The sequence below is a fragment of the Pseudochaenichthys georgianus genome, chromosome 22 (genome assembly GCF_902827115.2).
Source record: "Pseudochaenichthys georgianus chromosome 22, fPseGeo1.2, whole genome shotgun sequence".
Lineage (NCBI taxonomy): Eukaryota > Metazoa > Chordata > Actinopteri > Perciformes > Channichthyidae > Pseudochaenichthys > Pseudochaenichthys georgianus.
The window spans coordinates 7,087,874-7,099,916 of NC_047524.1; the positions used below are offsets into that span (position 1 = coordinate 7,087,874).

The 12,043-nt window shown below is 36.5% G+C and overlaps 1 protein-coding gene across 1 annotated transcript; it reads right to left on the reverse strand.

Annotated features, from left to right (window-relative positions):
* Positions 1-2,471: 2,471 nt before the first annotated feature.
* On the reverse strand, positions 2,472-11,400 carry vps29 (VPS29 retromer complex component). The gene is made up of 4 exons (XM_034112262.2): positions 11,293-11,400; positions 7,942-8,133; positions 3,603-3,838; positions 2,472-2,986 (listed from the first exon to the last, which is right to left on the reverse strand). The coding sequence occupies exons 1-4, from the start codon at positions 11,293-11,295 to the stop codon at positions 2,869-2,871; spliced, it is 549 nt and encodes a 182-aa protein (XP_033968153.1). The 5' UTR covers positions 11,296-11,400; the 3' UTR covers positions 2,472-2,868.
* Between the last annotated feature and the right edge of the window lie 643 nt (positions 11,401-12,043).

Here is a 12,043-nt window from a genome sequence, read left to right on the forward strand (position 1 = left end):
ATATAATTATTTTAAGTATATTAAACCATATTTGTTTAGTTGGTTAAATGTTTTAGTTTTTGTTACAGGGGCCAGGATCCGGCTTTTGGATGAGGAAGAGGAGGAAGGACCAGAAGATTTCCTGAGTGACTGTTTTAGTTCACTCTCTATGGAAGGATGGGAGGATGACACCTTCTCAGATTTATGACATTTCTATTGAAAGTCTGAGTTGTCACAATAACATTTTGTGTCAAAATATAAGAGTAATATTGACATTCGTATAGCCCCACATAAAGGTCAACCGAACTCCTGGTTAATCATAAATAATCATCATAAAACTTGGGGATTTTATACAAGTAAAATACAGAATCGTAACACTTTGTGAGTAGCTCAGTATTTGTCTCTAAAACCTGCACCAGGTGGTTTTGTGCTTTGAAGCCCCCTAGTGGCACAGAGACAACACTTTTTCTCTGTTTCCCGGAAATCACGTGATCAGATCTTGAGTTTGTGAAATATTAGGATCACATGATCACATCTTATGGCCTGACCTTGACTGAACTATTTGAAAGTAAATAATGTACATGTTAGGGTTATCTAGCGAACATCAACATTTACAGGATTCTTTTTAATTACATTGGACTGAAGCCATTTAGATATGTTGCACAAAGCCAGCTCCATAAATACATGGAAGACTTTGGTCGGCATTTAAATGTTAACCCGATACAACACCTTCTTGGATAATACAACCCAATAATGTTATAATTCCTGATGGTTTCTCATCTAAGATCGAGTCTGTTTATACTGGATGATTCTTGCACAACAACCAATCAACAAGAGTGCGAACGGGCATGCAGGCAGAGGGATTTTAGTAATCCATCTTTGCCTGATAACAACACATCAGTTTTCGTCTGTTTTGAACGTCAAACTCTGCATAAAGTTTTACATTTCCCAGAAATCCGTGTCTAATGTTTCTGTAATCAGTTTGCTAACATGACCCTAACTGTATTATACGTTTTTATTCCTGGATACTTGAATATTTTTCTGAAAACAAGCATACTTTTCTACAATATTACCTACATTATCCGTCAAAAAAAGAACACCAACCTCAAAAGAGCCAATGTGAAAGATACAACACTATCAGTGAAAGGATATTTTATCACATTTCTAAGTTTTATTCGATTTTTGTATCAGGTTAAGTGCACATTTGATCATGTTGTCAGGAAATTATTATACCATTAGGTACTCATTATCAAACATCAGTGTTCAACGCTAATAATTATCTTATGTAATCCCTGCAGCCAAGTTTCTAAATATGGTATAAAAACAGACACTGGAGAGTGTTTTAGCAGAGTATTACTCATAGTGTCGTAATGAAAAGTTGAGGTGTGCACATTCTTGTAGCTGTGAGCTGAAAATAAAGTTGGGGACTTTTGGGAAACCTGTTGCACGTCTAAAGAATAAGGGAGTGCATCTCTCAATTTTAACAAGGAATAATAACAATCGAAATTAATCCTCTGGGTTTCCCCTCTGCTCTTTCCCTTCTGCCACAATTAGTGATGCAATATATTACAACATTTTAATTATGTAATACTCTGATGACAGTCACGTATTCACTTGTTATTATTAGAGGGTTCGACTAGAGTCACGTGATTTAGTATAGTCAGAATTTGATGATTTTTAGACATGATTTAGTCAAATAAAAACTTGAACTTAAAGGTAGGGTAATTCACTTCAGAAACACTTTTTGTTATATTCCATGGAATGCTCTTAACATCCCGAATATCTTAAGTGCTTTGACAAAAAAATCCATAAAAAAACGTCATCTGTGGAAGCCGTACTGTAAAAAGCACGACCAATCATCTGAGCCTGCACGGCTAAAATGACTGGATGGCCTACCTGCCTGTCAGCCTTCCATCTGTGCACAAACTTATCTCGTGCCATCATTGGTCATGTGCGCGTTCGTGTGTGTTGGAGGAGGTTGTAAGGTAAAGTTGTAAGGAAGTCTGAAGGAAGAGACAGATTTTTTCGGCTGCGTAGGCTACTTTCAAATTCTAGCACACTCGAGCTGGTTTCTCCATTCTTACCTACCCAACCTTTAATTTGGACTTCAACACTTTACTTAGTTTTAATCCTTTTAAAATTTGAATATGTTTGATACCTTCCCCCAAAACCAAAGATTAAACAGTATTTTATTTAATAAGTGTGCCACAAATCAATAGGTTTTCCATTTATATGCTATAACAATCTCAAAATACCTTTTTTAATGATAACGTTGAGTCACACTTGTTTAAACAAATAAATGCCAATTTAAAAAATAACTTGATTTTTCTCTAAATGTTATATATTAATACTCTTGTTTGAAATGGCATTCAATATTTTAAAGAGTGTGTAATGGCTTATTTAAGACATTAAGACATGCAAGATTTACTTAAATCTTATAATAAATAACCTGTTCACATTTCTTTCAGTATTATTAAAGTCAAAACAACCGGTGGAGTGAAATTAGATCTTTATTGTGGGAAATAAATGATTGACATAAAGGCCGACTACATGAAGCTAAAGACCTGTTGGTTACAGGACAACATGACGAGGGCGAAAAAGTTGACAAGACAAAAGAAAAGAAAAGAAAAATGGCACCGAATATTTCTTTTGATAACAAATACATGTGATATTATTGCATTCTCTACAGTTACCAAATGACAGCTGGGATACAAGCAAATGCTGATGACATATAAACAATATAATACATATTCTTCTTTTAGAGTTACTGAACAGTTTGTTACAGCATTAACATTGTGGTGACTGCAGGGGAGCTGCTGCCCCCTGGTGGAAAGGAATGAAACGATACACTGAGCCACGCTAAACCCAACGCCTCCTCTTCCTCCACCTTTAAGATTTCTTATACTCAATTCTCTCCACCTTGACGTCGTCGCCGATCAGCTGATAAACGTATGTCACCACTGTAGAAGCCTGGATGTCCATTAATACAAAAGAGGGGATGATGTTGCTGTAAGGAGAGAGGAAGATGTGTTTAAGGTCAAAGCTTTTCCTGACTGTGTGTAATTATAGTCAGTCTGGTTTCTAGAGTTACACCTGTTTTGTGTCACACTGGAGGACATCATCAGTGTAATGAACATCTGCAGCTATTGTCTTTTTAGAAAAGAAATACTTAAAAGAAAAAGTCCTACAAATTTAAGGAAAAGTAGAGGTAGTCAAATTGTGGTATATAAGTGTTCATTTCAGAAGAATTTATATTATATAACTAGTTATATTATTATTGTATTTTATTATTTATGTTAGTGGTAGTATTGTTATTATTGTGGTTATTATTATAAGTCAGTTGATTGAATGATTGTTTTAAAAAGTGATTAAATATATCCAACTGACTGGTAGTAGTGAAAAAAAGAATAATATATACCTCTGAATTGCAGTGCAATATACAGTAAGTATATAAGTAGCATGAAGTTGAAATACTCAAGTTAAGTACAAGCACCTAGAAATTGTACTTAAGTACTGATTAGATTCCCCAACTGAGCAAGAGATTTCATTATAACAAGTTGCCACTCCTAGCTTATGTGGTGACATTATGAGGTGATTTTAATCCGTGTTAATGACTCTTCTACCTTTCCAGTGGGCTGTAAGCTCCTGTGGCCGAACCAGGGTTGATGTAGAACTTGTTTTCGTTCTCGAACGCCTCAAACTTGTGTGTGTGGCCGGAGATGAGGATGTCGACGTCCAGCTGTCTCTGAAGCAGCGCCAGGCTGGCCATGTCGCCCCATGGGATCACCTGGTGGCCGTGAATGAGACCGATCTTAAACTGACCCACCGTCACCACCTTCTGCTCCGGGTAGTTCAGGTTCTGAGTAGGAAAAAATAAAAATGAGTTGAATTTTTGATTTGATTTTGATTTGATTAGGCAAGGCAAGGCAAGTTTATTTATATAGCACTTTTCAACGCAATGTAATTCAAAGTGCTTTACAAAAAAAAATGAAAGACATTAAGCATTAAAAAAGAAAAGCTAATAAAATAAACATTAAGGAAAAATACATGGATAAAAGTTACAGTGCAGTCTAAAATATGAATAGTTCAATTAAACATTACAAGAAAAAGTACATGGATAAAAGTTACAGTGCAGTTTAAGATATGAATAGTTCAATTAAAAGCAGCGACACAAAGAAAAGTCTTCAGCCTGGATTTAAAAGTAGTCAGAGTTGCAGCAGACCTGCAGGTTTCTGGGAGTTTGTTCCAGATATTTGGAGCATAATAACTGAACGCTGCTTTACCATGTTTAGTTCTGACTCTGGGGACAGAAAGCTGACCAGTCCCTGAAGACCTGAGAGATCTGGATGGTTCATAGTTTAGCAGGAGGTCAGTAATGTATTTTGGGCCTAAACCATTCAGTGCTTTATAAACCAGCAGCAATATTTTGAAATCTATTCTTTGACACACAGGAAGCCAGTGTAAAGACTTCAGAACAGGAGTGATGTGATCCACTTTCTTAGTGTTAGTGAGGACTCGAGCAGCGGCGTTCTGAATCAGCTGCAGCTTCCTAATAGATGTTTTAGTGAGACCTGTGAAGACACCATTGCAGTAGTCCAGTCTACTGAAGATAAAGGCATGGACAAGTTTTTCCAAATCCTGCTGTGACATTAGTCTTTTAATCCTAGATATATTCTTTAGGTGATAGTAGGCTGATTTAGTAACTGTTTTAATGTGACTGTTGAAACTCAGGTCAGAGTCCATGACTACACCTAGATTTCTGGCTTTATCTGTTGGTTTGAACATTGCAGACTGAAGCTCAGCGCTAACTTTTAAACGTTCTGCCTTGGCTCCAAAAACCATTACCTCAGTTTTATCTTTGTTTAATTGGAGAAAGTTCTGACACATCCAGTCATTGATTTGTTCAATGCACTTACTCAGTGTTTGAATTGGAGCATAGTCTCTTGGTGAAATTGTTATGTAAATTTGTGTGTCATCTGCATAGCTATGGTAACTTATTTTGTTGTTCTTCATTATCTGAGCCAGTGGTAGCATGTAGATGTTAAAAAGAAGAGGCCCCAAGATGGAGCCTTGAGGAACCCCACATGTCATATTTGTCAACTCAGATGTGTATTTACCGATAGAAACAAAGTTGTTTCTATCCTTTAAGTAGGATTTAAACCAATTTAGAACTGTTTCCGAAAGTCCCACCCAGTTTTCCAGTCGGTCTAGTAATATGCTGTGGTCAACAGTGTCAAACGCAGCACTGAGATCTAATAATACTAACACTGAAGTTCTGCCACTGTCTGTGTTTAAGTGGATGTCGTTAAAGACCTTTACAAGAGCAGTCTCAGTGCTGTGGTTTGGACGAAAGCCTGACTGGAACACATCGAAACAGTTATTTAAATGCAAGAAATTACTCAACTGTTGAAAAACAACTTTTTCAATGATTTTACCTAGAAATGGCAGGTTTGATATGGGCCTGTAATTGTTCATTACTGAAGCATCTAGATTATTCTTTTTTAAGAGCGGTTTAATGACTGCAGTTTTCAGGGCCTGTGGAAAAATACCTGAGTGAAGAGATTTGTTTACTATATGAAGTAGTTCTGAGGCCATGCAGGGCAAAACATCTTTGAAAAATCCTGTTGGAATAATATCAAGGCAGCAGGAGGAGGATTTCAGAAGTTGTATAATGTCCTCTAGGTTTTTATCATTAATCTGATGGAATTGTGTCATGATGTCTGAATTGATGTTAAGTGGACACAGAGACAACACATTTGCTGTTCCTGATGCAGAGGCACTGACTGCTTGTCTGATTTTCTGAATTTTGTCAGTGAAAAAGGAGGCAAAATCATTGCACGCCCTGGTGGTTAGAAATTCAGAGGCTACTGACACTGGGGGGTTAGTTAGTCTGTCGACGGTAGCAAACAAGGCACGTGCGTTGTTTTTGTTTTTGGTAATGATGTCAGAGAAGAATGATTGTCGTGCGTTTTTCAATTCCAAATTATAAAGGCCAAGTCTCTCTTTATACATTTCAAAGTGAACCTGGAGATTTGTTTTTCGCCACCTGCGTTCAGCTTTTCGACATTCTCTTTTTTCTGTTTTAACGGTCATGGCCTTTCTCCATGGAGATATTTTCTTCCCAGTCACTTCCTTTACCTTAATTGGAGCAATGGCATCTATAACATTTTTAATTTTTGAATTACAATGATCTACTAGCTCATTTACTGAGGTGTTAGCAGGGGCAAGTGTGGAAGAAAAATTCTGAGTAAACATTTCCCTAGTATTTTCAGTTAAATGTCGCTTTGTGGTTACCTCTTTTTGAACACTTGTGTGAACAGATATAGAGCTCTCAAAGAAAACACAGGAATGGTCAGACAGTGCAACATCAGTCACCACAACCTTAGAGATATTCAGACCCTTTGAGATAATTAAGTCCAAAGTGTGCCCCTTATTGTGCGTGGGCTCCGTCACATGCTGAGTCAGTCCATAGCTATCAAGAACACAAAACAGTTCTTTAGCCCCTCTGTCCTGGGGGTTGTCAACATGGATGTTAAAATCACCAACAATGACTAGACGGTCAAAGTCAATACACACTATAGACAGCAGTTCAGTAAAGTCATCAAAAAAGCTTGCACGGTATTTGGGTGGCCTATAGATATTTAGGAACAGAGCTCGAGAGGAGCATTTCAGCTGAAGGGCCACATATTCAAAAGAATCAAAGTTTCCATACGATGTCTTCCTGCATTGAAGGGAATCATTGAACAGAATAGCAACTCCACCCCCTTTCTTATGCATTCTTTCCTGACTCATAAAACTAAAGTTGGGAGGGGTTGATTCGATAAGAACAGCTGCACTGTTATTTTGTTCAATCCAAGTTTCTGTTAAAAACATAAAATCAAGATTGTGCTCAGTGATAAAATCATTGATTAAAAATGTTTTTCCTGCCAAAGACCTGACATTTAATAAAGCTAGTTTAAGTTTGTTAAACACACTATCAGTCATGTTTTTTGTAACAAGCTGTGGCTGACATGGAATCACTGCTAAATTAGATAAACTCACACAAACGTGTGAGTGCTTCCTGTATCTAAGATGATTCACCGCTCTTAATCTATTACCTATCAACACAGATATCGGCAAAGCTACTGGCAGGCAGGGCCCCGGCATGTCCTGGAAAGAGTTGAGAGTGCCATATGCCCTTGAGCCTTATTATAGAATACACAATTAATCAGTGTCAAATAGATATACAAAAATATTACTGATTCTAAATTATGTATAAACAAATAAACAAATAATCTACTTAATTACACATCCAAAAAGTCATCAAGTAATCACAGTACTATACTTATACTATATATTACCTCTATATGTAAAATAATAATTATGATGGACTTTGAAGAACACTGTCAAACCCCCGTAACATTATTAAAAGAGCCCTATTATACTTTTTAGAATTTTCCCTTTCCTGTAGTGTGTTCTATATTTTGTTGTGAATGTAAGTAGTCTGCAAAGGTTAAAATCCAAAAGTTCTCCCCCCCCTGTCTGTCTGTCTGAAACGCCTCTATTTGACTCCTTTGTTTACTTCTGTAACATACACTCATGCTCCTATTGGCTAGCGCTCCAACACATTGTACGTAATAGGCTAAGGGGTGGGATATTTCTAAGTGGTTGTCCAATCACAACAGAGCCAGCCAGCTAACCAATCAGAGCAGACTGGGCTCTGGTTTCAGACAGAGGGTGAAGAGAGGTGCTGCAGGACAGGCAGTATGAGAAAGATAAAGAGCTTTTTGAACATTAAAGCCTAAAACATTTGCATAATATGGTTCATTAATTATACACAGGCCATATGGGTATAAAAAAACGGGAAACTCAATCATGCACCCATTCCCACAGCCTAAGTCATTTAGTTTAATTAATCAATCCCTTAGCCTTTTTCAACATTTTGAGTGTTTTTGTTTTTTTTATTCTCGTCTTCAAACTGACCTCATCAAAGTCTCCTCGGACTATGTGGACGTCTCCAGCGAGGGTCTTCAGGTAGTCATAGCTCTCCTTGGTGCAGAGGTTTCCCGTGCAGAGGATGTGCTGGATCTTCCCCGGGACCAACAGCTTCTTGAACTTGGCTGGCAGGGTGTTGCACCGATGGGGGATGTGCAGGTCACCTAACACCAGGACCAACTGACAGCATCGAACACACACACACACACAAACTAACAGGTTAGTCACCCACCTATGAGTTCAGGCTATGGGATGAAGCCTCTGAACATTGGAAAAACAATGTGGGCCGAGGAAAGAGCCCTGTGGGATGCCGCTAGTCGGGATCCAGCACAACAACTTTACTTCTAAGTTAGTAATTATAATATGTATCATATATTGTTAACAAAACACAACAACACACTTTCTACTTTACTGTTATTTCAACTAAACAACAATCCATCTCAAGGATAATTCAGTAAAAATAAACAGGCTTAATTCATGAAGCTCAAACTTGTAAATAAGCAACGTTTGTGTCAGAAATAAGCTTGGTTTATTAAGTGTCTGAATTCCAACTGTGTTGTGAATGTAATTTGTTACAGAATCTGAAAAACCACAGCACATATGGATTGGAAAAATATTGATTGAATCAGTACAGATGGATTTCAGACAGGCAATAACAGATGTAGGGCATGAGAGCGAGAAAATTATGTTTTCACATAAAGAGTCAATAGGAATAAAAAACCAGCCAATTTGAATGTTTTTACAAAAAATAAAACCCTTTAACAAACTTTTAACCCAACTGACCAGCAGATACATGCTGTTCATGTTAATTGAGAAACCATGAGATGACTTTGATGAACAATTATAGGAATGTTTTGGTCACTTCAAAAACATGCTTGTCAAAAAACATTGTATTTATTTAGTTGAATGACTATATTTGGTTACGGCATATTGCAAACTATCATTCCGGAAAAACGGGAAACTATTTCCTGATTGGATTTCCTCAACAAAAAAATGGCTTAAGATGTGTCCATGGAACGAAGTAGAAATCCTGTTATTAAATAGATGAGTCACTAAAAGAGGAATCGTTTAAAGTTGTAAAACGTTTTCAGCAACATGACCTTAAAGCCATATTATATATTTGTTCAAGTGCTTTATTTAAGGACGAAAGTTAAACTAATAAAACATGACTCGGGATAAAAGCCGTTTTATTTTCTTTGCAGTTTTTTTTTTAACATACATCTCTTATCCATTAGGTTTGCTATAATCAAACAACATTACGGTTTGATTCATTTGATAGCTCAATACAATTTTGTTGTATTGGCCATTCAGATATTTCAGCAGCTAAGTATAACATTTATTGAAGATATATTTCTAAAGGTTAATAGAAAAGTGATATTAAAATGATATCCCTAAAATGTAATTTACTTATCTATCCCATACTGTATTGTTAGGGAGTCAGGAAGTAAACAGCACCTTGTGAGATTTAGATGTAGATTTTTATACCGGTTTTAGACATCTAACTTAGGAGCTTAAGGTTTCCTACTTTTAATTATTTTGTTTTAATGAGTTGCAAGTTATTACTTGTTTAGGAGAACAGCTGAGAGCAGGTGTAATTAAAGCATCATATCCCAGGAGTGCAGTTGCTGAATTAGCAGCATAAACCACAGACCTCCCCAGCTGTGCAAAACCCGACCCTTATGTTAGCGTGGCAGGCAGAAAAGCGAGCAGAAAGACAGGGACCCAACACAAAGCGAGGGCACTTACCCGGTGACCAGACTGGTGGATTGGAGACAGGCAATGAGGGGTGGGAGGAGGACAGTGGGTGAGATAGGAAAGAAGGCAGGATGTGCACGGAGAGAACGACATGAGGCATGATCAACGGTAGCAACATAAGAAAAACAAAGACAAGAAAGATTTGGGACAAGAAAACTGAAATTAGAAATTAAAAAGTGAATGAAATAAGATATTAATCATTCAAAAACAAACCAGAAAAGTGAATGGTGGAATCGATTGTTAATGGTTGATGGTTAGTGATCATGACAAAGAACATATATAGATTTCAGGCAACGGAATGTGAGCAAAATCATATGGGGAAGCAAATCAAAGTGCTGACTAGAATTTAGTTATAATCAATAGTGATCAGGGTGGAATGTAACTACACACATTTACTGAAGTTCTTTTAAAAAGTACACATTTGAGGTACTTGTACTTCAGTATTTTAATTGTAAGGCAACTTGTACTCCGCTACATATCAGAGGTAAAGCTTTAGTTACAGTTGTGACTCATAGGAAATCACGTATTTTCAGATGTTATAATTGTGTATGTTTGTGATAAACTGAAGGATTCATTGTTGGAAAAATATCCTACTTCTTCACAAAGATGAACATGGGGTTGATTCTGAGCAACTCATTAAAGTTAACTTTTAGAGATACATTGCAAACATGATAATTGTATAGACTATGATGCATTGCTGTACTTACTGCTGTAATCTATCTAAATATAAATAGAGGAGGTCAAATAAGCACAAAACTAAACATTTACAGCAGTAAAATGCAACATAAAACTATTAACCAAAATCATCAAATATAATAAGTAAAACACTGGCAGGAAACATTTTAATACACAATGACTATTTTTACTTTCATACATTTGGCTTATTGTATAATTGTATTTCACTATGATTTTGAATATAGGACTTTTACTTGTGGTTGAGTACTTTCACAGCGTGGTATTATTACTGCTTTTCACTTAAGAAAATTATCTGAATACTTGTTCCACCACTTATTATAATAATCCTGCTACATAGATTCAAACTGCATCTGAATGAATGAATAATTTACCACTAGTTCTGGTGTAAAAAACAGCTTTGTCTAACTCGTTAAGCCTACCTTTAGAAATAAGTCACAATTTAAATGCAGGTTAATTATTATTAATTATTTCTTCACAGGAAAAGTGCTCCATAAGATAAAGTGGCTGTTAGCCGGTTAGCCCAGCTAGCATTCAGGAAAAAGTAAAAATTGCCCTGATATCAATCATACAGATAGTAAGAATGGATAATGAACACACATACAAAGCTTAAAAGACCCCCATGCAAATGAAGAGAGTGACTTTTAGGGTGCTTGCAGTTTTTTTGCAGTGAATTTTTTGGGGGGACTAAAGTGCTCAGCTGTCATGTGATCGTAGATCCATCTCGCAATGAAACTTCCCTTAAATAAAACCTTAATTTTAGACTGTTCGGGCACGCCAACAACATGATGTCGATTCACGCATGTCGACGACGTGTCCAAGAGGTAATCATGATCGAGACGGTGGCTTAAAATGTGGTAAATTGTGGCATTTTCGCCATTTCATACTCACCATCTTCTATTTTGCTGTTTCTGCTCAGTCAAGTTGAGGAAGCGCCTACGCACGTCCAGCGTCACACCGTCAGCCAATCAGAGGAGAGAATGCGTGACGCGTCAAATGAGATAAAACACTTCCTTTTGTCCTTTCGAAATAAAACGAGAAGAAGTATTACTTAATGTTTTATGTTATAATAACTTTATTGTATACGTGCTGAATAAGTACATAAAGAAAGTAACTAAATAAATAATTAATGTAATCAAAATTGATACAGTTACAATGAACTTCAGGTGTAAAACGTGTTTAATGTCAAAGGTAATTAACATACCACTCCATCAGGGTATTATGTTTTTGGATTAATATTACTGATGCATGAATGCGTCTGTTGCATTCTACTTCTCTATGTGTTCATGGTTATGCTGCCTTATTTTAATACATTGCAGAAAGCTACTTGATAATGAATAATGATGAGAAGAAAAATGACAATCAATTGAGAAAAGTATCACAAGAGGTGGAAGAAGTACTCATATCTTAAGTAAAAGTAGAAATATCACAGTGTAGGGATACTCTGTTACGAGTAAAAGTCCTGCATTGCAAATGTTACTCAAGTAAAAATAGAAAAGTATTGCCATCAAAATATAGTTAAGCAACAAAAGTAAAAGTACTCAATCTGCAGATTGGCCCATTTCAGAATAATATATATTTTAGATTTTGATTATCATTATTGATGCATTACAGTGTTGGTAAAAGTAATCAAAGCTGGTTA

Bases quoted from the DNA above. Each gene is read 5' to 3' on its own strand.
- vps29 (XM_034112262.2), bottom strand. The intron at 3,839-7,941 runs GTCAGTTTGAAG...TTTCCTACTCAG, and splicing joins TCCGAGGAGACTTTGATGAG to AACCTGAACTACCCGGAGCA. The intron at 2,987-3,602 runs GTAGAAGAGTCA...CTCTCCTTACAG, and splicing joins GCTTACAGCCCACTGGAAAG to CAACATCATCCCCTCTTTTG.